This window comes from Crocodylus siamensis, chromosome 6, assembly GCF_052110815.1.
Source record: "Crocodylus siamensis isolate JL-2025a chromosome 6, ASM5211081v1, whole genome shotgun sequence".
Taxonomy (NCBI): domain Eukaryota; kingdom Metazoa; phylum Chordata; order Crocodylia; family Crocodylidae; genus Crocodylus; species Crocodylus siamensis.
The window spans coordinates 5,224,306-5,239,934 of NC_143400.1; the positions used below are offsets into that span (position 1 = coordinate 5,224,306).

At 47.2% G+C, this 15,629-nt stretch overlaps 2 protein-coding genes across 6 annotated transcripts in view; both read left to right on the forward strand.

Annotated features, from left to right (window-relative positions):
* The window catches only part of LARP4 (La ribonucleoprotein 4), a 29,876-nt gene extending 20,998 nt beyond the window's left edge, over window positions 1–8,878 (forward strand). For all 3 annotated transcript variants that reach the window (XM_090051149.1, XM_090051150.1, XM_090051151.1), the window contains exons 11-16: window positions 3,951–4,184; window positions 5,797–5,845; window positions 6,967–7,125; window positions 7,552–7,673; window positions 7,944–8,109; window positions 8,397–8,878. In XM_090051149.1, the coding sequence (XP_089907275.1) occupies window positions 3,951–4,184; window positions 5,797–5,845; window positions 6,967–7,125; window positions 7,552–7,673; window positions 7,944–8,109; window positions 8,397–8,732 (1,066 nt within the window). In that variant the 3' untranslated portion in view covers window positions 8,733–8,878. The remainder of the gene's footprint in view (window positions 1–3,950; window positions 4,185–5,796; window positions 5,846–6,966; window positions 7,126–7,551; window positions 7,674–7,943; window positions 8,110–8,396) is intronic.
* Window positions 8,879–11,796: 2,918 nt separating this feature from the next.
* DIP2B (DIP2 acetate--CoA ligase B (putative)) overlaps window positions 11,797–15,629 on the forward strand; it is a 98,043-nt gene continuing 94,210 nt past the window's right edge. For all 3 annotated transcript variants that reach the window (XM_090051874.1, XM_090051875.1, XM_090051876.1), the window contains exon 1: window positions 11,797–11,966. In XM_090051874.1, the coding sequence (XP_089908000.1) occupies window positions 11,885–11,966 (82 nt within the window). In that variant the 5' untranslated portion in view covers window positions 11,797–11,884. The remainder of the gene's footprint in view (window positions 11,967–15,629) is intronic.

The following is a 15,629-nucleotide window of genomic DNA, read 5'->3' on the forward strand; positions in this document are numbered from 1 at the left end:
CTCCTGCAAAACAATTCAGCTTCTGTAGTGAGGCTAACGTTGTATGCAGTGTCATTCAGTTTTTTCAACTTCAAAGAGCGAAAAGCTCTAATAATAGTTCGGTAAAACTACTGAGTGCTGAATTTATCACCAATTCATTTACCATGTGTGTCTTCTGATTAATTTTAAGGACTGAACTCAAAATATTCTCATTTACAGAAGAGGACGGCAACTTTTGTGTATCGCTACAGCGATGCTCTGTAATGACAAACACATTTCCCCACCCCCCCCCAAAAAAAAAAAAGGAACAAAACAAAAAAATCACCAACAAAAAAACCCCAAAACAACTAGTAATCTCTGGTTGTGTGGGAGGAAACTTATATTTGTGGACTTGCTTCTTTACTGAACTCAGCAGGCAGGTGCTAAACACAATAATCGCTTGTATATTGTTTGAGACTTCAGTTGACAACTGCCCACGCTGTAAATGCTTTGTAGCGAAATGAAAGTACATGGCCACAAATCAACGTGATCACCAAAGGACGGACTTTGAAATTGGACCTTCAGCAACGGACCGAAGTCTTATACTGCGTTTTGGACTAGCAAGGTGGCTTAATTTAAGGACGTGTTTCTCTACAATTTCAGCTGCGTTTAAACCCTAAACAGAAGGCTCTTGTGCTCTATAGGCTGTTGTGTCTAGGTCTTGGTTTATCTTGTATACCTCGCCCAATTAGGTCGTGGAGATGTTACTAAAACTGGCATGTACAAGAAGGTAAAAAATCACCTGAGTTGAACATACATTACTTCTACTTTCTTCCCAGGTAGAAGCAAGAAACGTCATCTCTACCTTTGTAAGTGCCCTTCTCTGAGCAGTCTTGGTTTAACTGTTCTAGGCTGCCAGCCCAAAACAGCCCTAGTAAACCCCTCCAGCATGAGTTTGTACAACTCCTGGTAGGGAAACTTTCAGTACACTTTGCACACTCACTGTACAGTCCTAATCACATGACTTTGATGGTTTGGATAGGTGCTGTCTAGCCAGATTAGAAATAAGAGGGTGGAATGTGTTTGCCTTTTGATGGCTGTTGATTCTCTGGGCTAGTCCTGTACTGAAGGAGGCACACCTCCCCATTTCATGCACAGTTTCTCGTGCTGATTATTTGACGGTTCTTGGACTGTCATTGTTGCAGCTTTTGGAGAAAGGTCCTGTCCACATGTGCTCAGTGAAGGACAGTTCAGACTTTCTTGCCAGAGGCTGGCCTATGTGGTTTTATGCAGGCTTAGCCATGTGTGATAATGGTATGTTGTATTTATCTCCTGGTGATGCTGCTGCCTGTGGGAATGCCACTGCATTGTGCAGAGCCCTAATAAGAGAAACTCTTCAGAACAGAAGCAGCTGTAAAAGTCTGGGACTTGACTAGGTGAATCCATTTTGGAGTGAAGGTTTGTTTTTTAAAGTATGCAGGATTCCTTTGGGACACCTCGTTTCAACTTGCTCTTCCAAGTAGCTTTAGTGCAGGGACTTCATTGCATGGTGCTCTGTCTTGTGGAGACTTGCTTCCATGCATGCACAGTTCCCCAGTCCAGTGTCAGCATTTTGTTGTCAAGTCTGGTTTCTGATACGACTCTGTATTGTGGAAGCAGGTGTAAAATGTTATATTTTTAAGCAGGGTGGCAGAGCTGGGGTAAATAGCTTCCTCCTACGAGGATACCAGCAAGATAAGCAGTTCTCTAGTTTGGCCCAATGATGATCAAATATCCACTTAGAGAAAATAGGTCTAACACGTGAAAGTCTGGCATCCTTGCATTTCACGTTCCACCTTTTCCTGTTTCTTTTAGCTTTCTTCCTTCTCTTTGCTTTTTTTCCTCCTCTTCCTACTTTTCTTCGTTTCTACTGCTTTGTTCTTTTGCCCAGGCTGAGATGTGTGACCTTCTCAATGATGGGAAAGATTATGAGATCTGAGGGCTAAATCCATACAGCAAGGAGTTCTGCTTTCACTTACTGTTTAAGTCTCAGCATTTTGGAAACTAACCTGGTCCCTAGTGTGTTGTGTAGAGGATAGTCTACTGGACCCCCTAGCAAGCCCCCTGCCAATACTCTGATTTTCATATTGTTTCCTTGTTAGTGCATCAAGTCTGGTTTGTTTGTTTGTTTGTTTTAATTGGAAGCACAGGGATTGCTCCGTTCTTGAGACTTGTCCCTTTTTCAGTGAGAAAAATAAGACTCCCTGAATGCTTATATCTGTGTTCAGATAATATGTCAAGCAGTATGTATCCCTCTGGTGCTTTCTATATTATTGTTCTCCTTTGCTACAAGCCCTAAGGACCTGGAATCGAGCAGATAGGCAAGTGCTTGACTTCTATAGCTTGGTGGTTTTCTGTTTTTAGTAAGGGGATGCCGTTTGGGTGGAGGTGACATCCCTGGATTTAGTTGATTGAATGCCATATTTGCAGGTTGTTCTTCAGGTTGGCATTAAACTTGCTTTCTAGACTGCTATTTTGGTTGTCTGTAAGAGCTCTGTGAGGTTTGGATTGCAAATAGTTCAGGGCCCTCTTTAGAGCAGAAGTGCAATAAAATGTTAACACTTGTGCTAGAAGTCATTAACTTTTCATGGACTTCCCAGGTCTTAAATCTTAGCATATACAAAAATAGCTGCTAAATAATAATAATAAGAAAAAAAGAATCTTGTTCTAGCCATGCATTTTCTTTGATACAAACAAACCCTAAATAACAAGGCTATACCAGCTGTTCCTTTTTTAAAAAAATCTCTTTGCTGCTACTCCATTTTGCTGGTGGAGAAGTGCTGCTTCCCTGGGAGACACCTGTTGGTTCATAAAATATTTTGAATCCAGAAAGCACTGTTCAGTCTTCCTACAACACTGGAGGCTCCCTGCTCCCACCCTTGAAAACTCTACTGGGAGAAGATTGCATGCTTCTCCTTTTGTCTTATCACACTTAACAATTTACCTTATGTGAGTAGTTGCTAGTTTAATATTGGACTTTAGGGGCTTAAACAAACATTTGTTTAAACTGATCAAATCTAATTTATCCTGCACTGTTGCAACATGCCTGCAGCGTGTGCCTAAATGGAAGGTTCCCACACTAGGACAGAAGTACATGTGTAGGTGAGTTGGCTTCTTGTCTAGCGGGTGTTTGGCACGAGTGTTGGCAGGGTTAGCTACACTTCAGGGTAGTTTGTGCTGCTGACTGACACGAGGGTGATCAGGTACTGCACATGAGATCTAAGAGCAGAGGAATATACCTGGAGCTCCCTTTCAGAACACAGCTTGTTCTCAAGCCACTAAGGGCTCATACAAGGAAGCTGATAAAGGATGTGTTTTGAGATGACAGTTCTTTGCAAAGTGAGAATTCTTGGCTTAGAATGATAGTGTATTTAAATGATTTTGCAAAGTCAAGTAGTTTATGTAGGAAATGCAAGAATTAGTTGCCTATTTGGGGAGGGGGTAAGACATCTGTGTGTCTGATTATTTGATTGCTTTTCCCTCCCCCACCCATCTTGCTCTGGGAGTGTGGTGGGGTTGTGTACTGAAAAAGGATATAGAGGATGGGTGCTGCAACCCTGTTTGCTGCTACTGTTGGAAGCTGTACACTGAATGAGGCAGTAGCTTTGAGTGAAGATGGTCTCATGAGCAAGAAACCTGAATGCCACACTGGTTAATTAGCTTCTGTCTCTGAAGCTCTTGCACGTGATGGCGCACCAGTCGCTTTCACTGAAGGTTTCATTTGCGACTGAAAGGGCAGCTGACTTGCAGCAATGCAGCGTGCTCACAGTTGTAACAAAAGTCAGAGTTACTCTAATGATGGAATTGTTTCCTGGTAAAGCAGGGATGTGTAGTTTGGTGGGTTTTTACACCAACAGAATGCTTTTGGGTCAGTTAATATGCAAGTACTCGAGTTGGTGCAACCCTGTCCTTAAGTCGTAAATCATCACAGTACCTTCTTTTACTTTGCACAGTGTGAAGCCTCACTTCCGGCCCTCGGGTAGCTCAGAACACTCTGCAGAAAGCCCAGCTGCAGTCGGTACTGTGTCGATAGGGGATGGACCACTGAACAGAACCAGCTCCAGGAGTTTTGGCGTGGAGCGACATACCAGTGTGTTGACAGGGCACCAAGAGCAAAGCTATTCTCAGAAGGATTTGCCAACCTCACAGATGGAGCAGAATGGTGACTATGGCATTGGCAGGGGCAGGTAATGAATTACAGCCACGGAAGCCAAATGTAGTGATGAAAGCAGTGGGATGAGATTATAGTGTGACTGAGTTTGAGGAAACAGGTTGCCCAACCAGTTTGAAATGACTCTTTTGTAAGCCACAGTAACCTTGGCTGTTGCATACAACTGTTTAGGCTTCTGTGAGGGGTGGCAGGCAAGGGGGATAGGTGACATTTAAATAAAGTGAACATAATACGAGCTGTACTGTGGAGTATCCCTTCGCTTATACATCTTATCAGCTCTGTGGAGGGGAACCAAGCCATTCAGTAGACAGGTTGTGGGTGGTTATAGGGAAAAAAAGGCATGTTCGGAGCCCACACTCCGGCGTTATTTTGGATTTCTGACTACTTAATTTTAATATAAAACCTATCTTAAAATATTCCAATAGCGTCTCTTGGCTCACAGTACAAATGTGAGATTTGAACTTTTATGGCTTAGCGGTCCCCTTCAGATTAGGTTAAAGCAAAATAAGTTACATGCTGTTTTCCATGCAAAATTATTTAACCTCTCCATCCCTTGGCTCTCACTCAGCACTTCAATGATAGCTGTTCACACCTGTGGGGCTATTTGTTCTGAGATATTAGACTATAAAGAGTCATGTAGCTTGCAGGTAGTCCATTAACAGCTCACTCTCCCTTACAAGGGCTAGTCTTCCTACATGGAGGTTAATTCTAGAGGCCATTTAGAGTTATTTCACTAATAGCCTGTTAAATAGAAAGTGTGGCCTTTTGTATTTGCATTGAATTTGGAACAAGTGCCAAAGTCCTTAGGGCTCAGTATCTGGGAGCTTCAAACATTTAAGTTCTAAGATAAGGCCAGTTAATCTTTTATTGCCTGTTAGCACTAGGATTCTAACCCCTTTTAAAGGAAACTGATGAAAAATGCCCGAGTTTTGCAGTAAGGGCGCCAGTTCTGTTGCTGTATGTAACGTAACGTAACATTAATATGAAACCCTGAAGAGTGAAACAATCCTGTGTTCAAGTCTGTCCCCAGCGCATCTGAGCATCTTTCTGGGCGGCACGGTAGCCTTCCCAAATTAGCCCTTGTAGGGCTTCTGCCTTCTAAGTGGCTGGGGGCCAAACACCTTTTTAAACAGGTTGCAGGAGAGGGGCTGCCTGCCATGCGGGCTGTGCTGTGCTGAGCCTTGGCCTGCATGCTGCAGACCACCCCCCTGCTTTGCTGTGCAGTTGCTTCTCTACCTCACCTGCTCTGCCTTGCTGTCTCTCCCTCCAGTCCTGTATCATGCACCTGCTTGGTCCTGGGGTCACCTGTGGCTGCCTCAGCTGCACTACACTGCCTTGTCACCTGGGGTGGGGAGACTGGCTGCTGTTCCAGCCTGAGGGAAGCAGGAAGCAGTGGCCAACAGGAGCTGGGAGGGGAGGGGCAGCCTGCAGCCCCCCAGTTGGACAGCCCCAAGCTATTGCATTAGGAAACACGTTAGGTTAGCTTCTCCAATTGTGGAAAAGAGAACAGGGGTCACCTGGTAAGCGTGCAGGAATATTCTGGCAGAAAACTCCCTTCTGGGGAAGTCCATTCAGGAGCGAAGTTAATGCCTGTGCTGAGGTTTTTCTTTCTTTTTTTTCTTTTAAAGGAGGAACATTTTCAGAGGTCGAAGGAGGCGGGAAGATGACAGGATTTCAGTAAGTTGCACATCTGCTATTACAAAGGATAAATGGTCTTAAGACCCAGGTAGCAACATGTCCTTTGCTTAAGACTTCATGAGATTGAAAAGAGGATACCTGCTGCTGGTTGGGAAGCAAGATGCGCATCTTTGCCACATGAGAGAGAAGATATGCCCATCCCTTAGTTACAAGCTGTTGCTTCTTGTCCTCATAGACCATGTTTTCCCTAAGCCAGTGGTTTTTAATCTGTGGTCTGAGGGGATCCTGTAGGTTCACAGACTGTCTAAAGGGTCCACAAAAGATGGCTATGATCAATCAGAAGTATGTGACTACTCACACTTGCGATTCAGAGGGGCCTGCAATTTCATTTGAAATTTTTTAGGCGTCCACAAGTTTTAAAAAGGTTGAAAACCACTGTTTTAAACTATTGAACATTGGCTCCCAAACTTTTTTTTGCTGCAACCCTAAATCTGGGTCATGACCCCCTGCCACCAACTCACTCCTGCCCGGCAGCACCAGCAGAGCCCAGGCCGGGATTGCAGGGGGGGAGTGACAGCAAGAGCCTTGTGGACTTGTGCGCCAGAAGAGCCCCACAGGCAGGGAGGGGTGGAGTGAGGGGCAGACCCACATCATGATCTGAGGTCGGCAGCCACTGGTATAGAAGAATCCAAGAAGCCTTTTTTGCTGTTTTCTTTCAAAAGTAAGTTGCTGCACACTAACCAGTAGATGGCTCTCGACTCAACTTATTCCCATTGTCCTTCCCTTTAAAAGAGGGTAGGATGGCAAGAGATCCTCTTTCCCAGAGAGGCCAAGTGAAATGCTTGTGGCTTGAATTTGACCAGGAAAATGTAGTTAACACCCTTGGCTCTTATTAAAGCGCTGACGGGGGGAAGGGGAGGGGGAATCTAACCCAAATCTGTTTTAGTCTTGAACCTTATTTGAAAAGTATTACTACAGTAGCAAATGCAGCCTATGTACTGACTGAGAGAATGGTGGGCCCCCTCTGTCCTTAAGACTGCATCCTGTAGGGTACAGTGCTCCCTGGAAATCTGTCTAGTAGCTGACCAGGGACTGCATTGCCATGACCATATAAGATCAAGTAGACGGTACGTCTTTTAACAGGTATTCTCTTCTCCTAGCGACCCCAGCCTTTGCCAGAAACGAAGGCTCCAACACCAAAGTTTGACTTGCTTGCATCCAACTTTCCCCCTCTGCCTGGCAGCACAGCAAAAACGCAAGGAGAGCCTGTGCTGGAGAGCAGAATGTCTGATGTTGTGAAAGGAATCTGCAAAGAGAAGGTACCTCTGGGGTGCATGTTACCAAAATTAACTTCTTCCTTTTACTTTTCTCTAACACTTTTTGAGGCTTATGCTGTTAGAGCTGTAAATGAGACTGGCTTGCAGGCCTGGACAACCCTGTGTGTATTGTTGATTCTATGGCATGGCTTTCTTGAATTCCTTTTTTGGGTTGACTGGCCTTCAAGAAGTGCCCAACTTAAACAAGAGCACCTATGACCATCAGTTGTTTTTTTGTTCTCATCCCAGATTTTCCTTCACCAGATGTAAATGGGGTGCTGCTCACACAAGTGCATTATCCCTAAGCTGTAGTGCATCTTAGTACCACTGCTGTGTCCTTCAGTTTCTTGATATTTAAGTTGCATTTTAGTCCCATAAAGCTTAATCTTAATCCCTTCTGCAATCTTACCACTTCTGTATTCTCTGCAGGAGAGCAAGGACTTGCCAGTTACTTGTCCAGCTTCTGCTCAAGAAGAGCAGACGCCTTGTACAGCTCAGCAGCCTGTCACAAGTGCAAGTTTGCCGAGCACGACTGAGGATCCTGTGCTAAGGTGTGTTGTTTAAAAAATATGCTGTTGTGTAAGCGTGTGAATGGCTTTTACTCTGAGGAAGCAGTATCTTCCTTCCTTGCAGTATCTTCCTTCCCTGCTGTTAAGGCCTCTAGGCTGCTGGAAAGCTGCTGACTATTCTTAAAGCTTGGGGATAAAAGCTGTGGCCATCCTGCTTGGTGAAAGCTGCAGTGATTTGAAAGTGGGGAGGGGGAGGTAGCATTTGAAAAGCTGAAGTCATGGGGGTCTAATGCTGACTCTGATTTTGATCAGCACAACTCAGACCGACAGCAAGCCAGACGAGGTTTCTGCTGAGAAAGAAGCAACAAGCCATGCTTCCCCACCTGTGTCTTTCTGTCCTGTTGCTGCGAAACCACCAAGGACAAATACCACTTCATCCTCTACCAATGCAAATGCAGCACCTGCTGTGACAGTACAGGTGAGGTTGGTTGGCTTGTGTGAGATGCTTGGTGCTGCTAGTTCAGGGGGAACCTGGGGAAACGGTGGCAGCTTTCTCCCTGCTCCGAGGAGAGAGGGTGGCACACCAGCCCAAGGGCAGACTGGAACCTTGCAGGTTCTAGGGTCAAGCTACACTGCCTTCGTACCCAGAGCAGGCTGTCTTGTTCTGTGTTCTCTTAATGTTGTGTCTGGGGTGTTCAGGAGGAGCTACGCTGGGGTGGTCTTCCTGATGGGTAAATGATGTTCTTCTACCTTTGGCATCCAAAGGAACCACGCAAGCTAAGCTATGCCGAAGTTTGCCAGAAACCCCCAAAGGAGCTGACGCCAGGTCCTGTTCAGCCACTGAGGGAGCTTCGTACCAACATAGTTTCCCCTGCCAAAAATGAAGAAAACGGTACTCCTGAAAAGGCTTTGGAAAGGCCCCAAGAGAAGCTTGAAGGCCGAATGAAGGATTACTCTGGGTTCAGAGGCAATGGGCCTCCTAGGGGAGCTGCTGGGAAAATCAGGGAACAGAGGCGTCAGTTTGGACGCAGGTCATCGCCTCAGGGAGCACCGCGGCGTATCGGCAAGGAGCAGTACGTGCCGCCCCGATCACCAAAGTAAAACTCGTCCAACTCTCTTCTCTCTCTTTAAATTGAGCTGTGGACTAAAGAGCAGCAAAGAAGGCAGACTGAAAAAGAGGAGGTATTCGGGAAGGCGAATACTGAATCGGAGTTGCGGAGAAGTTGGGGAGCATCCCAAAATTCATCTCTCAAAGTGATTTCACAAATGCTGGAGGATTCCAATCAATATAAATATAGAGATTATAATTTTTGTATTTTTTTGTTTTTAATTTGCAGAGGGTTTCCTGCTTGAAATCAGTGCTGGGGCTGTGAATTAGCATTTTGACATGAGGAAAAGTGAAATGACCTATTAACATGCCCCTCAATGTAGAAGGAAGAGGGCAAGAGAATATTATTTTTGAAAATGAGCATTTCTGTAAAATTTAGAATTTTTTAAACCTATTTAACGTTTGGCTTGTAGGATGATGTGAATGCCATTCATGGCCTTGCATTGCCAAGCAGATCTGCGACCTGAGATGCTTGGTCAGTGTGCTTGAGTTGCGTGAGTGCAGCCAAAAACTGTTATGTCTTGACATAGTCACTGATAAACTGAATGTACTACTGTAGTAAACTGTGTTTCCAGTTTTGAAATTTAGTCTCTTTTGACCTTACTAATTTCATTCAGCAAGCTTTTTAAACTATAATTTTACCGGAGAGCCGAGGGTAGGTCAGAGCACGCGGGCAACAAGGATAGTCTCTCTTCTAGGCAGAATTGGGAGGAGGTGGAGGGAGTGTGGTTGGGATTTTACTTTCCCCTTTCCCTTGCCTCCCACTGCGAGGGCTACATTTTAGGTTTATTGCTTAAGCTTTACTTTCTCTAATCTCTTTATTACAGACACGTGCATGTATTTGGTGTGTGCTCCTGAGGCAGGCCCCAGTACAGGGCTAACTGAAGACTGCACAGTACATGTCAGCCTTGCATGTAAAGAGCAGACCTTAAAATCCTTTGCCTGGAGCTGAGCTCGTTCAGGTGGGAGCTTTAAGGGCAGGATCAGGCTCCCGACGGGGTGTTGCTTCAAGGCCTGTTTTAGACCCGTCCAGCAGCGTGGACAAGTTTCCATGTAGTTTTCTGGATTAAAACATTGAAAACCGAATATCAGACACCAGGGTTTATGAATTGGGAGCTCTTTGTTTACAGCAAAGATAGTAGCGCCTGACTTTTTTTTCCTTTTTCTCTCCCCCCCACCAATTCCTTGGAGTTAACTGTTTAAAGTAGAACTAAAGGCCATGACATTTTTTTTAACTCTTCTTCAGAGAGGCTACTTGAAGGAAAATTTCTTGCGTAACTTCACATTGACTAAATTTGCAACACTATTGTGTAGTAAGCAGTTAAGTTTACAAGGTGATTACCAGAAATAACTGAATAGGAACAATACAATGCATTAATCTGCCAAAATCAGCATGCCAGGGTTCTAAGTTCTGTATAAAGTGTTAGGAAAAGTAGCTTGCAGCAGTAAGAAAATTGTACTTTTTAATTTTTTTTTAAGTAAATAGCAAGTGTACGAAATAAAGTTGTAAGTTGTGAACACTGGAAAATTCATTTGTGATATATACCGTAAACATCTTAATAATATATGCTAGTGATGCCATTAGAATGAATGTAAGTAGCAGTTAAAAATGATGTTTAACTGTGAAAATTTTCATCTTCTGATTTTTCTTAGTCGGATAACCCTTGGTGACTTCTTACTCAGTAGGCATTCTCTACCAACGGCTTGGAGAACACTCATATCTATTTTTATAAATATATAAAGCCAGAGTTATCATTTCTCTAACTTATTATTCAGCTTGGCAATCGCTTTTGATTTTTGATTCATAACACAGTGTAATGTATTTATGCAATTAATTGTTCATTTCTACGCATGTTATATGTATAAAAAAAAAAAAAAAATCATTACTCACTTTTAAACTACCTGTACTGGGCCTGGGAATTTTTTAATTTAACCACAAAAAAAAAAATCATTGAAGACACTTACAGGCTAAAGGAAGCTTTCCAACCCTTCTCTGTTTATTTGTGGAAAGCAACATTTGATGGAATCCAACCAAGGAAGTCTGAAGTGGTAAAAGTTTTGAAAGGTATCCAGGGGGTGATAAAAGTTCTGAAACGCATTGCATTTGCAAAGTTTAATCTCGGAAATGATTAAAAATTCAACTTGGATTACTGCACTTGAAGTGAGTAACGTGCCGTATACAATAGTGACGGGTCGATTTAGGAGAGATGTGCACCCATTGCAAAGCAAGCAGGGTGTGGGGCGCCCGCGCTTGCCTTACCCTCATTGCGGTCCAGGGGGAAGCTCTTTGGGGAAAGATGTATGAACCTGGGGCCTGGCCCGCTCCTGCCTTGAATAACCTTGTAATGTACAAAAGATGGGATCTGCCTGTTTCTACCCATAGTAAAATGTAGTTTAGATGTGGGGGGAAAAATTACTACGGTTCATCATCTCTTTTTTTCCCCCCCCCAATTATCTTTAGGAGGACCCCCCCAAACATACTTGTCACGGGGAAGGGATGTGTTTGTCCTGGAGGTGCGGTGTCTGCAAAGAAGTTTGTACCCCGTTGGCTCTCTTCCCACCACACCCGTGCGCTGCTGGAGCAGGGCGCTCGCGCAGCTGTTTGCGTGACGCCTTGTACGTGCAGGGGCTGGACAGGACTGGGTCTCTCCCTCTAGCTCGCTCCCCTGCCCCCCTTGTTTCTGTTCGGGTGGGTGCACAATCAATACGAGCGCTGTGACTGGCTTGTGCGTGCAAGTGGGTTGAGGTGCACAATCAATATGAAAGTTGTGAACGGGTTGTGCGTGCAAGTGGCGGGGGGGCCACACGATAGGAAAGCTGGGACTGGGTTGCACGTGCAAATGGGGAGGGGGAGACGATACTGGGCTGTGTGCGCAAGGTGGGGGGCACAAGGCAAAAAGTGGACTGGACTGCGTGTGCAAGTGGGGGGTGGGTCACACTACGAAAGCTGGGACCCGCGTGCGGGTGCAAGGGGGAGGGGGCAGAGCCACCCCGGAAGCCGCGTGAAGGGGCGCGCGGGGGCGCTGTGGTGCCCGCCCCGCCCCGCCCCTGGTCACGTGACGCGCTCAGCATGGCGGCGGCGGCCGGTCCTGCCGCGCCCCGCGGCCCCCGGCGCTGAGGAGAGGGGAGGCCGGGCCGGGCCGCCATGGCCGAGCCGCCGGGCGCCGCCGCGCTGCCCCGGGACGTGCGCGAGCAGCTGGCCGAGCTGGAGCTGGAGCTGTCGGAAGGTGAGCGGGGCCCGGCCGGGGGGGTGTGAGGCGGCCGGGGACCAGGCCTCGCTCCCCTCCGCGCGCGGCCCCGGGAGCTCCCTGCCCGCTTCCAGCCTGCGAGAAAACCTCCCGGAAAACAGGAGAGGGCCGCGCGGGAAACCCCGGCCAGGGGCTCGCATGGGGCGGTGCAGCTATTCACACGGCCACCAAATCACGCCGCCGGCCGCGCCAGCCCTTTGCGGCTCCTCTGGAGCTGGTGCCCCCGTGCCCCGGGTTTGTAATACTCCCCCTTGGCCGGCCCCGTGCCTCAGGTTTGTAACACTTCCCCACAGCCGTCCCTGTGTCTCAGGTTTGTAACGCTTCCCCATGGCCGGCCCCACACCTTGGGTTCGTAACGCTTCCCCGCAGCCCCTCCGCGAGGAGTGACCCCCGCAGGCACGTGCCAAGAAACCGCGTTCGGCTCAAACAGGCTTTGTTGGCTGAAAAGCATTTTGTGCACCCACGCGTGGACATGCGTGCTTTGTGCGCGAATCCTAGGCCCGGTTTAAAAGAGCTAAGAGTTATTAATGAGCCCCTCTGAATTATTCCCATGTGCCTGGCCACTGGGGTAGGCCACACCGACTTGCAGTAGGATGGTGAGCCACACCACTGCTCGCAAATTGCATTAAAAAGACATTAATTAGTTGAGAGCAACTAGGTTGTCTTTGAGGAGATATGAGAGGAAGTGCTTGCCCACGGCATCTGTGCTTGGCACCAGGTTTCACTGCAAGGTCCTTGTTTGCTTACTGGGTGTTGCTGGCTGGGGCTCTGAGTTGGATACAACCGTCGCTTACGTTTCCCATTTCTGAGGTGGGGAGAGAGCGGGGCACAGGTTGCATTTGGTGCACATGGATACTGCTGCTCCGATGTGGGGGTGGTGCAATTCCTGGTGCATGGCGGGCAGGTAGTTTGGCGTCCGCCGGAGCTGCAGACAGAGCTGTGGTCATGGAGCAGGGCTGTGGGAAGCCTGCGGGTAGTCAGACACAAGATTCAATCACCGTTAGTCCACGAAGTGTGGGATGCTTCTGATCCCCCCCAAAGAAGTCACATTAAAGTGGGATCTGGCACTAAATGTGCAAAAGATGCCATGTCAGCATGTGGGCTGGAAAGTGGAACAGAAGGATTATCTTAAATACATGCTGCAAATAGAAATTGTAGTTAGCAGTGTTGAGCCAAGGGGCTTCCTTGAGGAACAATCTGCAGCCAGAGCAGTAAGGCTAATTAGACCTCTCCCCTGCAGATAGTTCCTGTGCAGGCTGTAGGCAGCATGAAGGTGGCCGGAGCCCCCTCTCGAAATGCAGTTCTGACTTCTGTTCAGAGCAGTCGAACATGTTTCGTGGGACAGCCCTGAGGGAGAGGGCACAGGGGGACATGTCATCTTGAGGGTCCATTGGTGGCATGCAGTGAAAATTGTGTTTCTGGCTCTGGTTTCTGTCAGCCCAGCTGCTTTCCTTAGAGTGGGTCCTTTTCTCGCACAACAGAAAAACATAGGATTAACCAGAACCTGCTGGGTGGTGATGTATGGATCCTGGCCCAGAAAGGGATCTCAGTCCAAATCCAGTCAGATGTTAGTTGGGAGGCAGGAAGAATAGCTCCTTTTCATAGCCGGCAAAGACCATGGTGACGTGCCTTCCCTGTATTTGTATGGGGCCTTTGTTAGGTACATGCTCCAGCTATAACCCTGGGCTTACTCTAGAACAGGGGTGGCCAATCTGGCATGCGTGTCACAAGCGTCACAGGCAGCCCGTGCATGGGGAATGCAGCAGATCAGAGGCAGCAGGCAGTACAGTGCCAGATCGGGCAGAGCAGATCAGGCAGAGGAGTGGCCCTTAGGGAGGGTACAGGGCTAGTTTGTGGTACATCTGTCAAAGATATTGGTCCCCGCTGCTCTAGACGTTGCAGTTGTGGGCATTGGGGCTTGGCTGGTGTTTGGAGTCTACAGAGTATTAGGAGGCCGTGGCTGGTTGAAGTGAGGACTGCTGAGTCCTTGCACACCTGGCCATGGAGCTAGGGTAGTCTCAGGACAGTGGAACTCCCCAAGCACCTAGATTAAGCGGCCCTGTGCCTTGCAGCGTAAGCATATTCGTGTGGGCATGGGAAGCGAGGGTGTGACTTCATGCTGTATCAGGCCTTTTGTGGTAACTTCCCATGTGCCCTTCCTGTCCCATGGTAAAGACTGGGCAGTTCACTCTACAGCAACAGCGTCCTTCCTCTTTGTCTTGCTTTAACCTCCCGGACTGTCTCTACCCCATGGTATCCCTGCCTCTGTTCTCCCTGAGTCTGATCTGTATGTAGTGCTGCCGTTGCCCTGGATTGGTAGAAATTCCCTATTTTGCTTCTGTGTAGTTCTCCAGTGCCCATCTCTGTTTGAACCTACCATGGGCCTCAGGCTGACTCACTCAGGTCCTTTGGGTGGGGGCATGATCTTCCTGTATCAGCCTGCTGCCTGAAATAATACTCCGCTCTTACACAGTGCTTCACATCCCGAGATCTCAGTGCTTTCAGTCGTTCTTATTTATAAATAACGTCTTCCAATAAAGCAGTATATTTATAACAATATGTCAACGACTGCAAATGTGTGAATGACCCACTAAGTGTTCATGTTGCTGTAACAGTAACGCTCATCTTCTTCCTGCTTGCTTTTGGGTATTTTCTCTTTCTTCATTTTAGCCATCTGTCAATAACACCTACGTTATGCAGCAGCAGTGACGGGAAGTACTGCTTTCCATTTGCATAAGCTGCTCTTTTAACGAGCTAATGTCCTTGGTGCTCTGGCAGAGGCTGTTGCTTGTGCTGTTACTGAGGGTCAAAAGAATGAACAGCTTGAAGTTTCTGGTATAAACAGGGGCCTGATTTTATGCCGCCCGTTAGCTGAGCTGCTGCTACAGGAACATATTTTTGGGGCTGCCTAGGATGCCTGTGCTTAAAATTTCTGTCCACTCTCATTGCATACCTTTGTGGAGGTCTCAGTCGCGTCTTAATCAAGCACGCAGTCAGCAAAGTGTTGGAAGCCGGTGGACAAAATACGTGGCCCTGAAGGGAATTTAATAGGGAATTTAATCCAGCCTTACAATCGATGAATTTATACCCCCGGTTATCTTTCCTGCTTGGTGTGTTGGGGGGGGCTGGACCTAATGATCTTCCAAGGTCCCTCCTGGCCTAACTAAATCTGTTAGTATTAGAGCAATTTGACATTGCGAGTGAGGAGCAGAGCAGATCCCCAGATGTTTTTACAGTTGTTCTTGATCGGTAAAATCGAACACAGTGTTTCATGCAAGCTCAGTTCGAACTGCGTTATCAGGGCAAAGCAAAGCACAGAGGAAGGAGTTGGAACAACCTCCTCTCCCTCCCTGCCCAGGCCTCCAAGTGGTCAGTGAGATGGAGTGACAAAGAAGCAGCTCCCTTGGGACTTCTGGAGGGGCCAGAGCCAGGTAACAATGCCTGTAATTATCAGGTGTGTTAAGTGGATTCCGAGCTAAAGAACATTGGATTGAGCTGTTCAAAACCTGATGTCGTGGTGCTTTCTTTTCCCCTTCTTGGGATCCTGGACATCTACTGGTTTGATGCCCACTGTAGAGCACCCTGCACAAATATAGCTTCTAACAGCCTGCAGTCCACACAGCAGGCATCACGGGCAGAAGA